The 19,817-nt window shown below is 33.9% G+C and overlaps 1 protein-coding gene across 1 annotated transcript in view; it reads left to right on the top strand.

Annotated features, from left to right (window-relative positions):
• Positions 1–19,817, top strand: part of NRXN1 (neurexin 1) — a 715,037-nt gene that overhangs the window by 314,245 nt on the left and 380,975 nt on the right. Inside the window, exon 9 of the mRNA XM_082756025.1 lies at positions 16,639–16,761. Coding sequence (XP_082612151.1) covers positions 16,639–16,761 — 123 coding nt within the window. The remainder of the gene's footprint in view (positions 1–16,638; positions 16,762–19,817) is intronic.

Raw genomic sequence — 19,817 nt, forward strand, 5'->3', positions numbered from 1 at the left:
GGCAAGGTCTGTGACCTGACCTGATGAATAAGCCTTTCATCTTTCCTTCATGTTAGGCAGGAACAGTTGTACTTTTGTTTGTGTTACTTACTATATGTGGATTTTGTTTTAAGGTTGGCTTTCTTTAAATAAGTATAAAAAGTATGTAGCAGATATTTTTAGAATTATCCTTAGCACATATAGCTTGTGAGTTCTGCACAGATAGTTGAAAATAACGTGTTTTGGGAACAGTGTTGACATGTATAAGAATCTCAACTAAATACGTGAAAAGTCATAAGAATGCAGTAGGCTTTTCACAGATACTGATAGATTCTAACACTTAAAAATATTTCTGAAAAAGTCATCTCTGTTCCTTGAATAGTAGGAATGACTTAGATCATAAGGTAATGGGAACTGTCAGGGCCCTTGCTGACCGTTTTTCAATGCTCTGTATACCATTCTTTGTATTTTGTACTGCAGAATTTCATTTACCTTTGAAAAAGTTTGTCATTTACTTTAAAGTTGTGTTGTTCTAGCCCTCCTGTCTGCTGGTCATGTTCTTGCATTGCGCATTGCTTTGCTGACAGCACAAATATTCAAGCATCCATATAGTGGATTTGACTAAAGAAGTGACCCATGAAGAAAATTGTTAATTTTAACTTACTGAAATTTTCTGAGTGGTTTTTATCACATGACCTTCTATACACACCTGCTATAGTATACAGTAGCAATGGCAGGAGGCTGGAATGGTGTGGAGACAGCAGAAAAGCAACCGCTGGTGGAGAGGGTTTGCTTTTATTTCAGCAATGCAAACCTCTGCTTTTCCAAAGTGAATATATCTGGCCTACATCTAAGCAAGAACATAAAAAAATAATAAATAAATAAATAAATAAATAAATGCACATATGTTAACAGAAAGGCAAAGGCATCTCTTCTTGAGATGTTGAATGCTTAATATGTATCAGTTAAGGAAAAGCAATTTCAGGCATCTGAAGAGAAATGTTGGTAGGGTTTCTGGGTAAATGTCTGCATGTTCATTTGAGCACATCATAACTACTTTCCTTCTCTCCTGAATGTGTCTCATGAAAAAAAAAATGTAGGTTATAACTAGGAAATAGTGAGGCCCATTTAGGGAGTTTTGAACTTGAGGAAGACCAACTGAGCATCATGAAGTATTTACATACTAGGAGATATCAGCTGAGGGGATGCTGTGTCATTCACATAAGGTAATAAACATTTTCAATCTGTTTTGTTTTGTGTCTTTTTGTGAAATTTAATATGGATATAGTCTGACAATAGAGGATTCAGTATGCTTTTTTCCTTTCTTTTTACTCTTTTCATCCATCTTCTTTCTCTCTTTCTTTTAAGACCTACATTCTGCTTGTGGTACTTTAAATATATAATTTATTTAACAGGAGCCCCAGAAATCAATATATAGTATTAGTGTATCTGTGGCTTTTTCAAGGCAAGGTGTTGTGCTCTGTAATTGCTAGAAACAGTGAGAAAAAAAAAAAATAAAATAAAATAAAAAATCATTGGGTATCAGATAGTAAGACTTTTAAGTACTGTCACATGAGTGTTTCCAGAAACATTAAGATTTTACTGAAAAGCAGTAGACTTTCCAGTTATGATATGTCAGCATATCATTGAATTTTACAAGGCCAGGTATAAATAGTTTTCCATTTAGTATATACGTAAAATACATCTCTTCTGTGGATCAGCTTTCTCTTTAAACATTGGTATACTGCCAAAATATCAACAGAGCCCAAGGGCATGATCTGGAGTTTACTGAAGTTATTCTCCCAAAACTTCAGGCTGAACTCTTGAAGGAAAATGGGGAGCAGGAGATCCCTGAAATATCGATGACAAGAGGACCACTAGAGGATGGGAAAGCAAAATGCCACAAGCATGTAACAGACCATTTTACCAATGGGGGCAAAGTAGTCTCCAGGATGTCCTAAGTGTATATGAATAGATTGTCTTGAATTAATAAATCTAGATTTATATAAACGGGTCCTATCTCATCTTTTGTAAAAGGACTTTTCAGCAGAAGTAGACTTGACCTTTCTACTATTCTAATGGGAAGAAGCAGTAGAAAGCAAGTTTTTAGTGAATAGCAGGTCCTAAATTACTCTTATTCTACTTTTATAATTTTCTTATTTAGCATTTGAGAAGCAAGATTTAATCACATTTCAGGATGGGTAATTTAAATTATCCTCATCATTTTTTGTCATGACAGAAAGTGGCAGTTATAATCTAATCTTGTAGGGATATTGAAGAATGATGTTCTCCTTAGTAGCAGCGTGCAATTATAGAATCACAGATTCATTTAGGTTGGAAAAGACCTTCAAGATCATCAAGTCCAGCCATCAACCCGAGCTACCAATTCCCATCACTAAGCCATTTTCATTATTAAATGCTTTTTCTTCTTGAGAAGAATATATAAATGCTCATGTAATATCGTTCATATGTTAATAAACTGGGCTGCCATAGCAGTCATTTCACAGGAAATCTCTGCTACTAATGGTCTCACAGGAATCTCTACTAACATATTCATACATGATTGGGCAAAGAGGAGGAACACTGAGATAACAGTATTTGAAGCAATTAGATAATTTTGGAAAATCAAACAAAATGCTGCACATGAAGGTTTTCTAAAGGGTTTCAAAATGCTGAATGACTGGATAGTAAAATGGTGGGTGGAATTGAATATCAGTACGTACGAAGTAATTCATACTAGAAAAAGTAATTTAATTACAGCAATGGATTCTGTTAGTACTGAGCTGAAAAAATTGTGCCATCATTGTAAATATATCTCATGTAAAACATTCCAGTTCTCAGATGTGACCAGAAGTCCCAAGGGATGTTAGCAACTATGGGAAAAGGAGGTAAAAGCAGAACAGAAAAAAAAAGCTTTATGCTATTGTATAGTCATTGTCCACATCTTGAATGCTGTATGCGTTTTTAGTTTCTGTTCCACATGATGAACTAAAATAAGAAAAATACAGTGTACTGCAACAAGATATTGGATTGGCTTTCCTACATGGAAAAGCTTAGCAAGATAAATAAATAAAAAATCTGGGAATATATTCTGATGTGTTATGATTACACAGCCATGAAAAGCATCAAGAAGTTAATAGGTAGCATGAAATTGAAACACATGAGGACTTAACGTGATAAGGCACTTTCTGTAGCCCTCAGGCAGTCTATGAGATGTTAGTCAATGGAATCTGTAACTGTATTAAACTAGCAATTACTATAGAGTGGCTATTACTATAGAGTTATACTTTATTACTATAGAGTTAGCCACTGCTGAACGCATAGTACTGGGCTAGCTGGGCTTCTGGTATTACCTGGCCAGGCCGTTTTTACATTCTTAACAGCATTTCATGGAAGAGAGGTTTGTCATTAGCATTAAACCTGATGATCTAGATTCAGCCTTATCTCAGAAAGTCAACTACAGAAAGTAAACTACAATCTGCTAGAAGCTTGCAGCATACAATCCTTTCTAAACATCAATTGCTGATCATTGTTAAAGGCAGAATATAAGACTCAGAACTCAGGTGTAAAAACCAGAATGGCTGCTTATGTTTTGTGCACCATTTCCTTTCTAATTTTGCAGCTTCATTTCCTAATCATTTTACCATCAGTTTGTACCCAATATTCAAAGAAAATGGAATACAGTCAGTGAAAGGAAGAATATATGCATCTATCTTGCATATAATCATTCTAAACTATGTAATCAGATTCTGTGAAAATCAGAGTGTTATCACAGAGGTGGCAGTGGAATTCACAAGAAAATATTTCAGTAAATACTCAAAAACAAGCAAACAACAAAACAAAAAAAGCAACATTCTTAGTTAACAGTTAAAAACAGTCAAGTAGTTTGGATAAACTATTATTTATTTCTACTTCATACTTAAAAACATTGAGAATTTTTTTTGACTTAATATCAAGAGTTTTCTTGATGGAAATTTTGGTCTGAAGCCCTTTTAAAAGAAAATGTTTTTTAGCATTCAGTATTAAGAAAAAGTAGCAAAAGTAACTCAACATGGCTCATATGGTAATGCTTCTAAATTTATCCTTAGATATGAAATGTTATCAGATTTCACATATAAATACCTTTATTCACTTTTCACTTCATTTTTTTCTTTCTTAGAACACTGTTGCTAAGGAATGATGCTGTTGTACTGCTCATTTGTTAATGCTTTTATGTATTTGTTAATGCATTTAAATGTGCTTATAAATTAGAATTCTGTGGAAAAAAACTTCAGTCTTTCTGTTATTGGATTACAGTTTGAAGAGGTTATTTCATGTGATAGAGACTTGTTTAGTATTTTTCCAAATGAATCTGCCTTAAAAAAAAAATAATAGTAAAATCATTAATATTTTGGTTCAGAAAGCAAGTAAGTATATTAAGAATATGTTTAGGACTTTTTTCCAAATAGGATTCCTTACTAAATCAACGCTACGGTACTTATCTCCAGAACTTTTCAGGGGAAACCAAACAAATAGTCATTTCTTCAGGTAGATACTGCTTTTCTGATGAACAGATCACAGGTTCACAGCCTTCATTGCGTCCTAGTATATAGTAGTAAAGAATTCATATAAGTGTTCATGTTTTTTTGCCTTTTTTTTTTTTTTTGGGGGTGGGGGGAATGAAGAAAAAAAAAGAAGAAAACAGGTTCATGTATGTAACACTTAAGGAAGAGGGAAATTATTACAGAATAAGAAGGATGAGACGCCTGGTTTTCACTAGCACAACTGGTGAGCATTCCAGTAGGTCTGAAGTACGGTAAGGTGAACTGCTAAGTTTGTTCCTCTCACTAGATAATAGATATTATGAATAGAACAGTTCAACATTATTAAAATAAGTGTTACTGACTTCAGTGGAAATCTGATCAGATTGTATTTCTCACTTTGGTGTGATTAAAAAAACAAGCTGCATAGGGAAAGCTTGACTACCTCTTGTTCAAAGAGGGCAAAAAAAAAAAAAAGTTACCAAATTGCAGTTTTGCTTAAATTAAAATGATTAAGGATAAATTCCTGACAAGAAATTATTTTGCTTCTTGAGTGTAAAGATCTATGAAATTTGATGTAGACAATAATGAGAAGTACATATGCAGAGAGACTTTGTCCTTCTATACATAGTGCTGTAATGTAGAAATAGAGTTCTTTGCATATTTGTGTAAATACAAGTTTGCAGAAGTTGATTTCTGAGCCATCTGCGGCATTTTGATTTCCAGTTCTTTATTTCACCTGCAGAAAATATTGTGTAAGTATGTATTAGCTTTAGCTATATGACTGTTTCAAAATGGTATGTTATTTTATCATTGCTTCACTTCTCTGTAGTAATCATTACATGAGTTCAACTTTGATGAAGTCTAGTAAGCACTTAGATACAATATTATTCTTCATTAATGTTATAAGAACGGTAATTCATTTTTCAATGTACTTTACTGAAGAGCTAAAAACATCTACACCCAGAGCAGTTTCTTTTATTAAAAACACTTATACCATATCTAGCACATTTTGCATTTGTGTCTATTAAAATGCATGAAACACCTATCATAACATTTTAAGCACTCAGTAGCTTATTACTGGAACCACATAACTGCTTCCTTATTATGTCTTCGTGACAATGACTTTAACAAATTATATTCAGGTAGTTGTTAAAATTTCCATCCAAGCACAATTCTCTTTTGAATGACATGTCAAGAGGTTAACTTATGCTCCCTTACAGCTGATTTCTAGGCCTCAATCTTTCAGACAAGTCACTTCAAAGGAGTTATGACTCTGTTGAGTTGAGACATCAAGATAAAGTTGGCTTTCTGAAATGCAGTCCCCTTTAGGAAACGTGCAAAAATTTTGCCGCAGTTATTTGTCTAGGCAGTACTGAAGCAACAAGACACAAGATGAAGACCAAGACATGGAATGAGAAAAAAGCTATTAAAGGAAAAAAAGGAGCTCTGGTTAATGTAGCTTATACTAATTCTTTGGTATTACTGCTCATTCATTTTACATTCTGTGGGATTTTCCTCAGAGGAGTGAAGTGTATGTATGTAGATATAACATTTAATTAGTTAGAAGTTCCTCTCTGTCTCTGCACCTTAAGACTTTTCTTAATACTAGTAAAATCTGTGTGGAAAAGAAAGACCAAATAGGTAAGTCAACAGTTCCATTTTTCACGCATATGCCATGAACTGTTTATGGATGACTTGTGGAAATCAGATCAGTAATGGAGAATAACAAGCACAGACAGTATGCTTACAACAACTAAGGAGTTCAAGTTTTACCAAAATGTAAGAACTATAGTTGAAAGTATATGTGAAGATTACCTATTGAATTTTTGTCATTTTGTCATACTATGATTGTCCATGCATTCTTTACTACGTAAATTTACAGCAACTTTGAAAGGAATTTCCTAGAAGGGAACAATGCAGATGTGTATACCACAGGCTATCAGAGGAAGAACTTTCCTTGCATCTCCAGTTAACATTTTATAGATGACAGAAGATACTGAGGAAGTCTGTTGACAAGCTAATCAGCTATGAATAAGAACAACACTAGCTAGAAAAGACTAGTATGGATTCTTGATTTCATAAAATGACATAAATCAAGATACAAAGCGCACTTTAAGAAACTGTAAGTAGGAACATTTGTCAAGAAACTGACTTTTTTTTTCTTTCAATAACAAAACTGTCATTTACTGACACTGAGCACAACTCTTAAGAGAAAACAAATGGCAAAAAACATTTGAGATATTCTCTCAATATTGAAATCAATTTCATCTACTTAATTTTAAAAGTCATTGTGTTCATGAGCTTTAGTTTCATACTACAATGTTTCATACTACAAGAGATGGAAAAAACAACAGCCTGGAGGTAAAAGATGCAAAAAAAAAAAAAAAAAAATAATCGCTTGACTGTATATACCCTTATTCTCAAAATTTGCAAGTGAACACTGAAAAAGGAAAACCAAACCTCACTACTGCAGGTGTCACAGTTACATGCAGCTTCAGTTGGTCACCTTAAATATATATGTGGGAAAATGATAGAAGCAGCTGAACTGTAGCGTGAAAAGCTTCATATAGAATGCTGCTTAGTGTTACCAGAAAAAAAGCCTCATTTGAAGAAAAGAAACGCACTTTGGTCTTCTGGGTGACAAAGCTAGAAAAGTTGCTGTAAATTTACCTTTAATAAAATGCCATATTAAATATATGCAAGTTATCTCAAGCAGTCTCAGACATAAGCGATGTGTAAGACAGTCCAATACTTCTGTTCCCAACAAAAACTTAATTGGAATAAGTATCTAGTGTGCTTTAAAATTGTATTTTAGGTTTAAGAATACTGAAAAAGTATGTCCAAAAAATCCAGTTTGTATAGGGAATAGTATTCTTGCTGGTTTCCTACAGGTAAGGAACATCAGACCTGGCTTCTCTCAATTGAAATAAATGTTTAAAGGACATTTACAATATCATCTACAATTATATTTTGAAAAATGTGTGTTCTTTTTTCTTTGTAAGAAAGATTCAAAGGACTATTGTTTACCCTTTTAATAATAGTGGAGTATTTATATCTTAAGATACACATACAATTTTTATGTTCCTGCTACTGCCAGTATACTGAGTGTTCTTCCCTGTGTCTCATATCATCGATAACATTAAGAATCTTAATCCTGGACACACTCTGGTGCAGCCAGAATGGCGGTTCCTCAAAAGCTGAAAAGGTCTAAACGCAAACAATGATGAACTCACTGCACTCATAACTGTAGTGAGGACACTACAAGAATCATACTCAGAGCTAAAAATGACATGACATAGTAATGAAGACATACACAAATCAGCAGAAGTGTTTTTGCAAATATTTTATAATATAATTTAAGAATGTACAGGATAAGAAGCGTAAACCTTGTACGTCTTCTGTTGTATAAGATGGAAAAATCAGAGAACAATTCCATACCCATCAAAGTCAATAGGGACTGCTCTTTACAGAATAGAGATCTCTCTGTAGTCGTACATTTGTAATTCCTGAAAATAATCTGAAATATCTATTTCGGTGTTCCTTGTTTTAATCCTGTCTATGTCCAAGATTAAGCATCCAAGAATAAGCAGTCTTCAGAAATTGTGTTTTTAATCCATGATGATTATAAAAATCTTTTAAAACATTTAAGACATAAGCAACAATTGTAAATCTTTAAACATATTCTCTTTATACTTAAATAGGCAAAATGTTATAAGTATTTAGTATTTAAGTATTTAGTATTTTCATTACAAAGAAAGAATATGTATATCTGAATGTGAGATTTAGTTGTTACATAGCTTATAACAGCTGTGCCTTGGGATGAAGACACCTGTAAATTAAGAGGAGCTTATTCTTAAAATAAAGTCACAGTCCATTTTTTTTTCCTTTGTGTGCCAACTGGTTACCAATCTGCTTATTCTTAACACAATGTTCAATATATAATGGTAAAATGAGATTTTTTTTTTTCTGTTATGTTCATTTTTGCCTAAACATAAAGGTAATGCTTTTATAAAAAAGGTAAATCATTGAGAAACATACATAAATTGTACTTATCCTTAAAATGTACTTTAGAGTTTTGACAGTCATGGCTTGATATAAATGGGCACAGTCAATATCAAAGTCAGAAAGCCTTTGTGATCAAAGATTTTCCCACTTCTTCCCATTTGTCAGTTACAATCTAACCAAAGTATACCATATATATACTCCAAGTCTCCCAGAGGAAAAAAAAATAAAAAGGTACTAATATTTTCTTCCAAAAACACTGCAAGTTAGGTTATGTTTCCTTCACTGTGTTTAAATGGAAAGAAAGAGTTAGGTGGGAACAGTAGTAAAGGACTACTACTCATATCAGGTTCCTCCACCATGAGGGTATGCTTAGAAATCTATTGCTAATGTTGTTCATTAGCCTTCAAGCCTTCAAAAAGCAGAAAATGAACTTATCTTGGGATCTTTTTCCTCCTTAAAAACCCATATCGCACAAATCAGAGTAATAAATGAAACTCCGTTAGTCACACGAAAATAATGAATATTGGACATTCAAGTCATTTCAGAACAATAATAATAATAAAAAAATAAATCGAATTCCATTGTTGATTAAAATTGATGTTTCTTGTTAGTTTTGATACTATTTTACACAGCAGTTGCCAAGTCAGTACTTGTGATTTTTAATCATATTCATATTCTAAGAGGGAACACAATAAACACAGAGAACTTCAGATGAACTTCAGATGAATTAGACAGAATTTTCTACCAGTTTTACAAAGTTTTTTGCTACATAGAAATTGAAAGGATTTTTTAAATTGAAACCAAATTCCAGGATAAGAAAGTTTTCTATAATTAAAAGTCTGTATCTGCATAGGGAAATTTTTGTATTGTAGCAGTATGCTTCCTTGTGCAACATGCTAGCTTACACAAAAAGGTTATCAAGACAATTTGATTTATTTGATTTATTCTGTGCCTCTGTATGTATAGGTAAATTGTTGCAGTGATTCTGTCCATGTTTTTCAGATCCCTCCTCTAGTGTCCAGACTTTCTGTCTGGTTTCTCTTACTGTCAGGTTTCAGTGTTAATAACTCCAGGCTCAGCTCATGTGGTGTTCTGGGAACTGGGGAGCTGGATGAGAAAATGGGGTAGCAGGCTTGTGAAATGAAATGGCTGCTTTCCTAATGCACTGAAGTACATAAGTAAAATGAAGCTGAAGATTTTGATTTCAAGGTGTTTAAGTGTTAAGTGCACCTTATTCTGTCCAAACAAAAAGCTTAAACATATTCAGATTAATATTTTAGTGGCAATGTCAAAACTAATGCAAAAATAAACTAGGGTTTACTAAAAGCCACACAAGTAGTGTGTGGAAGTGAATCTGCTGATTCACAAGTCAGAGTTCTAATGTTTGGGTGCCCTTAAAAAAATTAACATAATTTGAGGCAGGTTATGACCTTATGGTTTGTTTGTAATGCTGACCATACGTTTTTTTTTTGGTGGTTGTTGTTGTTTTGTTTGTTTGGTTTTTACCTACAATAAATACAACACATATAATCTTGAATTGAAGCCTACTTTAAATTTGCAGTTATTTAGCATAGAATTGTTGTGTGTTGCACTTGCCTTATGTACAAAGTCCATTGTCATGCTCAAGATAATTTCTGAAAATTTGCCTGAAAGTGTTTAGCAGTAGAATGAAAAAAGCAAGAACCAAGGTCATTGACTTTGGTGTACTTTTGTTCAGGTGGATTCATAAAACCTACAGTAGCTGTAGCATGTTTTATCTGATAGTTATGATCCTTAGAGAATAGTACAAAGAGAAGGTGTAGTCTTATTAAAAATCCATAGATTTAGCTGGCTTCTGTTTTTAGCTGTTAAAAGATAATTCTACTTTATTATTTCCAAGAAGGAAAATCACCTGTTCTTAGGGCTGTTTGTGTTTCACTTACTTAGACATGGCTTACAAAATTAAAATTAAAATGCAGCTGATTCCTAGCAATAAATATTTTAAATAATGGAATGAGTAGAGAAATGTCTCTGAGCTAGGTTAGGCATTTCATAATGTAAAAACAAATCAGGTTTCTCCTCTCATGTACTCAGAGTTCATGTAGCTGTGACTGCAATTTCAAAACCATTTTTTCAAAAAATATGGCTTTAATAACATATACCTAGTTATTAACAAGTGAGGCACACTTCAGAATTTCAGTGTCTTCTGTGTATACTTTTATGTATCAGGGAAGTCTAGCTGCCAAGACTTACAGCTCAGAAGTTTACTGCTTTCTGGAGTTTTTGTTGTTGTTTGTTTGTTTGTTTATTTGTTTTCTCCATGTAGGTGAAATTAAAGTTCTGTTTGTAAAGTTCTAGTTCTGTTTGTTGTGAATGGGTTTGCACAAGACATTGGTTTACCAGCAGCACCTTTGTCAGCAGGCACCAAGAAATCTTACGATTAATCAAATAGGTCTGCATGTGTTCTGTCTTCCTTACTTGATCCACTGACTGTGTAAACACTTGTATCAACAACAGTTAATATCTCACAGCTCTGAAGACATTAATGGATGGGTATGCCCCCTATCACAGCCCAAGTTAAAAGCTTGCCTTAGGCAGAAGATAGACAAGGCTGGGAGAGAGGAGATACGTAGCAGTTCAGATTGTCGTCAGGGAAAGGAAGTTCATAGAAAATACAGAAAAGTGACAGGCAAATGCCCTCAGACCCGGTTATGGTATTTCATTCCTTGATTTGTTGTTTTTCACATGTTTCTGTGCATTATTTTATGCTGGCTTTCCTTACTACACAACATTAAATGTAGTCAGCTTGTAGTTTGGTCATTTAAAGAAATCCAACAGAACTTTCAAAAGTACCTTGTTTATCTTTCTGCATGTCTACATGAGTGCATGTACAGAAATAGATTTAATATTATATTTCAGTTTCTCAGGATAATATGGGAAAACCTAATCTACAAAAGGAACAATGGCTAATGAACAATATTAGCAACTCTAATCTGCTGTTTTGATTTACAGAATGTCAGGTTTAATTTTCAAAACTAACAATAACACCCTAAATTGACAATACATTACCTAAATTGCCAAAGGCAATTCTGCCTATAATAAATCTATTGTGGGATGGAACATTGTGAGCAAGCAGAGCAGATATGTTTTGCTTGATGTTATTCAGTGAATGTACCGTTCTTGTGCAGGTATCTGTTTGACTCTGTTAGGAAGAAGATAAACTTGACAGAATTCTATTGGCCTGAGATAAGACTTTCTTAAGTTAATTTGTCAATTAGTTTTAAATGATAAATTGATACACATCACTGATTTTTAAAAGGCAACTAAATTTTTCTGTTAGTAAGAAACGTGCATAGTCAAGCAATTTCTGAATTATAAATCCAGATGCAGTCATTTAAAACACAGTTGATTCACTTTAATAATTGACTTTTCAAATTAAGGTTTGCAAATGGGTGGGTCAGAAGATCAGAATCGTTTCTGCAGCCAACCACTATAGAAATGATAATGAAGATTAAGAGACTTACCCCTATTTGTCTGTTTCTGCATCTGGTTCTGGAGGAACCCTTTCTGAATACTCTCCATGCTGCAGACTTAGCCACTTACTCTCTCAAATTTCAAAGGGAAAATGCCACTTGAAATTGATTGTGGTATTATGAATAGTTGTCCATTAGCAAACTAGGCTGAAACCCTTGACTGTAATGACCAATGAAGTGTTACTATCAGTTTTCCTGTAACTGACTTGGGTTCAGTAGGTTAGTATAGCATTTCCTGACTCATCCCATCTCCTTTCCAAGTCTCTTTTTACTTAGTCTTGCTTTTGATATTTCACTTTTTATACGTACTTTTGATCACAGAATTTAATGCTTCAATCAACTCTAGGTGGCATTTTGTTACATGCCTCCCTAGTGGGGTATGGCATTGTAGGAGCCAATAATACCGTCTTGGTTCAAAGATAGTTTTGGATGTGTTTTTGTACAATGCCAAAAGCTGGTATCTCAATTCAAAGTGACCGGTTTGGTTTAGGATATTCCGTTCAAACAGTTGATTAAATGTTCTCCCAGCTTGAGTATAATAGGATAAAAGTCTATAAAAGAAAAATTAAGTGTATGTGCCACTATTAATTAACAGGCCCATTTGAATTCAGCGTATTTTCAGTTCTTGGACTAGGCTGAACAGGCTACCCACAAGTGAGTACATTGAACAGGAATCTTCATAGGATATTTAGAATATTTAGTCCATTGGAAAACGATGTTTATCTTTCAAAGGTTTATAGTTCTTCCCATTAACTGCTAAAAGAAGCAAAATCAGTTAGATTCTAGCTGAGGTACTTATAGTCCTCTTCATTGGGTGCTTCAGTAAGGATATAATTTAGGATGTTCGAGGCTTTACATTTAAATGTCCTGGTTCGTAATGAATTCCATCATCAAAATTTGTACCTCTCTTGGCCACACAGTCTGTATTCTCCCATTGGGGGGAAGGCTGTACAAGCAATTATGTGGATGTGCTGGTTTTACTGCCAGGATGGACTATGAGCAAATGTGGGAGACATAGAAGTGCCTATATTTGTTTATTTGGTACTATCCAGTCACTCTAGGGATGCATAAAATCTTGTAGTTATTTAAACCTTTAACATAGAAAGAGATGAACACATATATTGATAATAAAATTTTATTTAAGCAAGAGGAGATAGTGGATTTTTGTAGGTTACAACCTCTCTCTGACAGAAAAAGTTTAAGACTTTAAGGTATTGGTATCTGAAGCAGTAACTCAGAAAAGTGAGTGAGTGCTGGGTACATGAAGCAAATGGACTGTGTCCTATCTAGAAAGAAAGAAATGAGCTCCAGGGGAAGGACAGCGTGGGAAATACATTCAGATTGGAGAGACTTAAGGTCAGAAGGGTAGTATCAATCCACAGAAAACACAGGAAAAAATCAATTGGGATTTTTTTTTTTTTAATAAGGACTCTTTTTTTTTTTTTTTTTTTTTTTTTTTTTTCCTATGGGAGACATTTAATGTTTTGTGGTTTTGTTTGTTTGTTTTTTAACCCCCCTGCATGTACACATGCACACACACACACACACAACATGGTATTACACCAATTCTTATTTAAATATACTAGCACTTTCTGTTGGTGTGATCTTACTGAAGTAAATGGAATCAGATGAGTGTCTTATTATAAGACTGAAGAGTCAATCCTTTAGTGGATTTAGATTTATAGTAAATTCACTATAAACTAGAACACTATAAACCAGGACAAAATAAGAGTCTGAACTATTATGATCTGAATAATAGTTCAGAGTAATATTGTGATCTAAATTAAAATTCAGTCCAATATACTTGAAAGTCACTGAGGAAAAATACTAATTAAAGCTGTTTGAGGTAGCCAATGTCATCTGATAAAATATATAAAGAATTTCCTACTGCAGTCCTTTCACCCTTGTATGGTATCAAAAACACGTGTTTTTGTGACTGGGTGTGCTTAAGCATTTAGAAAAGTTTGTCTTAAATACACTACGCATGAGCACATTTACTACTTTGATAAGCAAAAACATATTCTTGGCCAGGAAGCAGCCCAAGCCCTACATTCTCTACAGGAGAACACCTGTTCTTCCCTATTCAACTCTTCAACCTCAATGAGAAACAATGCTAATTTGCAGAGATGTGGCAGTTATATATACAATATCTATACAGTAGAACTTACTATTTTGTGGTTCCATATATTCTTTCTGACAAAGAGGAAGTCTCTCTTCTCTCTTAGAGGCAGCTTCAGGAAAGGAACCCTCTTTTCCATACAAAGTATTAGGTTTCTAGAATGCTTTCAGTGCATTGCTTCTATCATGTGTTATACCCAGTTTCATCCCTGTCATCCTATTTCCCTTTCATTCCAGATCTGGATTGCACGCACTGCAAATGAAGGCAACTCACACAGGCAGTTCTCACATTTTTAACTCAGATTTTTAACTCAGAGAGTAACTACAAAAGGAAATAGACTGATAACTGGGAAAACATACATTTAATATTACAGCAGAAAGGGTTTACAAGTCCCTAACCATTAAAAGGTAATAGGTGTATTTGCCTGTATAAATGTGAGCAACTCCATTGGATTTGATATTCGTATACACTGAGGCTCCTTTACATGAATAAGACACTATAGGGGGTTGTTAATGTGAGAGCAAATTAAAATTGCATATGCTTTTAGGTCCCTTTAGAGAACCATGTGAAATAAGGATTATTAAACAGTCCAACTCCTAAAAAGTAGAAAAAAAAATGAGTTGGAACAAAAAATGAATAAGGATTAACATATTTAAAATAACAGTAACTGATCTATTTCTGCACAGGTCTATTCTCTCTAACCAAAATTTTTACTGATGACATTATTTTCTGTAAGTCCCTCTCTTGTCTTCCACATGTAGTTAGAAACCCCTTCCTTTGGTACTTTTGAAAATACCAATGAAATGTAGGATAATAGAATTTTCTTAAAGAGAATTATTCACTGTATCTATATCATTGTATCATTAAAGAACATTATTTACTTAAGTTTTGTTCAAAACTGCCCCTTCTCTTGTCAGAATAAGTTAATATAGAAGGAACAGAATAATTCAAGTAGTTGACACAAGTGAGTACACATGAATCTCTTTCTGCTGTGTTTGCATACTTCCCCTAGTCTTGTGTAAATACAGAGAATTAATCAGAGAGAGAAGGCAACATGGTTATCAGTAGAACCTTGCTGTCTTTGCTGTAGCTATTGTTTTTAATGCAGAAGATACTTTGACAGGCTCAAAGATTGTATACAAAGGCAGAGCAATCAATGCCAATTGAAAAAAAATGCTTATAGGGAGAAAAGAAAAAAAAGAAAAAAAGAAAAGAAACAAAAACTGTCAAAATCGCTGAACACCCACATCAGGCTGTTTCCAATATGCAGTCCTGAATTCAGACAGGCTTTGATTTTACAGAATGTTCTATAGTATACCCATCTATTAATAAACCTCTCTATCACAGTTAGTCTGTACCAGGTCGTGAAAGATTAAAGGAATCCAAAAAGAAATGTGCGAGAGTCTCAGAACCAGTGGCATATTGGATATAGTCACCTGGAAAATTACAGTAGAGGTAATGGGTGCAATGTCAAGTTCTCATGTCAAGTGTTACTACACTGTATGTCTTTCTTTTTGTAACCATAAGCCTCAGTCACATAAACATAAGTCACAGAAACTGGAAAAAAAAAAAAAAAAAAAAAGGTAAGGGAGGTCTGCCTCTATCTTGTGAAAAGGTAATTCATTAATTGCAGATTAACTTTCACTTTTGGACAGTTATCACATAGTGTCAATAACTCAGGTTGGAGCACAAAAGTTGTGATTGATTGGTTCAGTGCTTGGTCAATCTTTGATTCATATCAGAGATAGTTCTCAGTCAGCATTTCTCTTTCTCTTTCTCTTCTTGGTCAATAGCGCAAAGGATGATTTCCATAATCATTTTATTGACCATACTTCAGTTGGTGTGAGTACATTTTACCATATATAAAATTGTATTTACTTCAAAAGTGCTTGTTGAACTGCTTATAAAAATAGAGTACAAGAAAAAGTAAATGAGATGAAAAGGGAAAGTAAAATTTGGTGGTCAGCTCATATTAGAAGGAACTGAATAGGAATATTAAAGAGTCATCAAGACGATAAGGTAATAGATAATCTTCTGAGAATCCAAATAAAAAAATGTAGGCTGATGTAGATAAAGAAAAACTTGACATATACATATACACATGCACGTTTACTGCTTATACCTTTCACCCAAACTATTTTTAATGAAGGAACAAAATTCAGTGTTAAAAATCCATGTTGAAATTTTCCTTCTGGCGACATTTCTTAAAGTCTTGTTCATGACTGTAAAATGTGTAACTAAATCCATGTTGACTGTACCCATTTATGACAACCTGATTCATTTATTGTACATATATAATAAATTTATACAGTTAAATAGACAGTAGAAGTGTTTTAAAATAGTAGCTCTATATTTTGAAAATTGCTTATACTTGGTAATTTTCTTGCTTGATAATGACTTTTGGTGAGTTTTGCCCAGCCAGTCTCTTTCTCTCTCTCTGTGAGGTTCACATGTAAACTGATTTAAAGATTGCATAATGATTGTTTGGCATATCCTACAGGCAAAGGTCCAGAAACCCTTTTTGCTGGCTATAACCTCAATGATAATGAGTGGCACACAGTGCGTGTGGTTCGTCGAGGAAAAAGTTTAAAGTTAATGGTGGATGACCAGCAGGCCATGACAGGTAGTATGGCATTGTGACTTCATGTTACTTGGAGGGGGGTGGGGGGAAGGGTGCTGTGGAGGGAACACACAAAACAAAAAATGAGAGAAGTAAAATGCCTTTATCTGAAAGCAACCGACACTTTCTTTATTTGAGTAAGATCTATGTTGTGCATCTTGAAATACTATTACTACAAGTGCATTTATTACACTTGACATTAATATTACTGTAACACTGCTATTGAAATTAAGAAAACCTTCATGCTGACTTAAATGAATATTTATATACAGTAATTGGAGAGAAGTCATTTGATACATCACTAATGAAAAGGCAAGTAAACGCTTTTGCTAACATACTAAGTTTAAACTAAGACTAAGCTCTAAGCCGTTGATGTAAGGGAATTTCAAAAACATTTGAAGGGTATTTTGTCACATTTTCAAGTCTTGCGTCATGTATGTCTTGAACACTAGAATGGTAGTTTTGTTGTGGGAATAAAAATGATATGAATGCTAGTAGATGTTACAAATACATTCCTATGATGTCTCAAAAATGATAATAGAGAAGATTTTTTTTCTGCCTTTGTTCTGCTAAATATTTCTAACATGTGTATTGTTAATAGGAACAGACCTTGATTTCTTGCACAGTACATTGAGCCTACTTTTGTTTTATCTATTTAATATTTTCCTTTGTTTTTATGTTTAAATAGCTTCTATCATTTGTTTTAGGCTTTGTTAAAATGGTAACAATTTTAATGTTTTTTAAACGGAAAGCATGTCCTGTAGTCCTTTTTCACTCCAACCAAATACTCAATATCATGTCACTGGTAGAAGAATAATTACGAAGGTATTCCTGGAGCTGAAAAATATTTCTAGGATCATATATTACCAATAGATCTTCCAGATGTGAAGCAAAGATTTAGTCTGTGTATGTGATGATGTTTTGGGTCATTGTCCCTAGAAAGCAGATGGCCTAAATCTGTTATTTTCTTGTCATGAAAATATATATATAGTACCTGAGGAATTAGATCAAAAATATCTTCTTGCTGCCTCAACTCGTGACTGAAATATTAAAGTTACTTTTGGGACTCTATCTAGTTAGAGGAAGCTGTTTAGAACAGAAGAAAATATAGTCTTTAAAACCAAATTTGTATTTCCTTTGCTCCTTATGGCAGAGTTTACATTAAAACACAATACAGGTTACAAAGTCATCAAGAAGGATTAGTTTTGCTTTTGGGATGAGTGCAAACTGCTTAACAGAGCTGTAGAAATCTAAGATATATATGAAAGAGTGAAATGAAAATCAGAGTTTTCTATGAAGTATAGTGTAGTCAATGAAGTAATAAGCAAAGAATGCAGGACTCCACTATTTTTTAGTCCTTCTAAATTGTGAATCAGATGTCATGATCACAGCAAAGAAATGTTAAAGCCAGTGAGTTATTTCACTTTAGTTGCCTGTTAATCCAGGGAAGGTACTGTCTGTCCATCCAGCTTCTTGTACAACACTTGTATCCACTCCAGATGTCAGTACACATATCAGAAATTTTCCTGTTAACTCAAAATAATTCTCAGATCTTCAAGCTGGAAGTTGCCCACACACGCATAATCCACAGATTTTGATTTTTCTTCACCCAAAGGGAGAAAATTGTCCCAGTACTCTGGAGGGAAAAAATCTTCCAAAATTCCCTTCTGGAAGCTGTGCGGACATTGCTGTGGCCTCCTCCATCTGCGAGAAGGAAATTGGTGTGAGAGAAGGAGCTATAGGAAACTTGAAACTCTGACAACAAGGGAAATCTGCTGTTAATCCCACTATAATTACGTTTTCTTTATGGAGTATTTCTGTTGCCATATAGAAACAGCTGTGTTTTGGGGTTTTTTTTGGAACATAAAATTTTCTCCAACTTAAATTTGTACTTCCATCTTTGGTAGACAGTCAAATGTATACAATGCAATTAAACATGTAATAGTTTTGAATTTCCTAATGAGCTAGTGAAAGAGTTGCCGTATCACATTGGAGTGCTTTTGCTTTAAGCTGCTTAGAACTTCCCTTCAGATGTCCCAACAATCAGAAATATGGTTAAAAAATAACCTTGAAGTTATTTGTGTGAAACATTATTATTGGATAACAGAGAGAATGAGGAAAAAAAATAAATAAATGGAGTTGCTTCCCATAATTTCAATTTCCTCTGCATTTAAAAAACAAAACAAAACAAAACAAAACAAAACAAAACACCACAGGTCAAGAAAGCTTAAGCTGGAAGGGAAACCATTAAGTAGTTCAGCCTGAGTTTCCATCTTTACATGTTATAAAATATCACCTATTCATCCATTTATTGAACACTCTGATACACTCACCTTTGATAAATGTGTAATTTATGCATGGGTAAACAATCGTTCAGAATCATAACTAGCTTCCATTGGAAGTCATGCAGGTAATTTTGTAAATTTTGCTCAGCGTAGAAGAGTTCAAATACTTGCAGTACATTATTTTATTTCCTTGAAATCTGTAGAGAATAAAAGACAAATGAAAGAGATTGCTACAGTTGGATGTTGGAAAGGATACCTAGCTCATGATTATGACAAGACATTCACTAGGCCTTTTGTATGATGTTCCATAACACTAAAACAGGTAATGCATTTTGTGCACCAACCTGGCAAGTTTAAATAACAGCAACAAAACCACACACAAAACAGACCAGCTTGTAAGTAAAAAGTGGAGTTTCTTTCTTCATTGTTGTAGCTACAAACACTGTGGAGCATTATGTGAAGTCTCAAGTCCTGTTAGCAACTTTGTACAACTAAAATGTTAGGAGGAGATTTGGGATGTGAGCCCAGATTTCTAGAACTTTTTTTATTACTGTGCTGTAGAAAGAAATACATTTAAGCTAGTGAATGTACAGAGGATACGGAGCTACAGGCCAAAGCTTAGTGGATTTTTGCCATGGCATTTACGCAATGCCATCTGAAGTGATATAAGGCTGGAATATATAATGTTCCTTCTCTAAAAGATGAACTTCAACTCTCTCTGGCTGGGATCTAATATACAACTCTTGGTCTTGTAGAAAGTTGTGGATCTGGCAT

Source organism: Aythya marila (genome assembly GCF_965140915.1).
Source record: "Aythya marila genome assembly, chromosome: 3".
NCBI lineage: Eukaryota > Metazoa > Chordata > Aves > Anseriformes > Anatidae > Aythya > Aythya marila.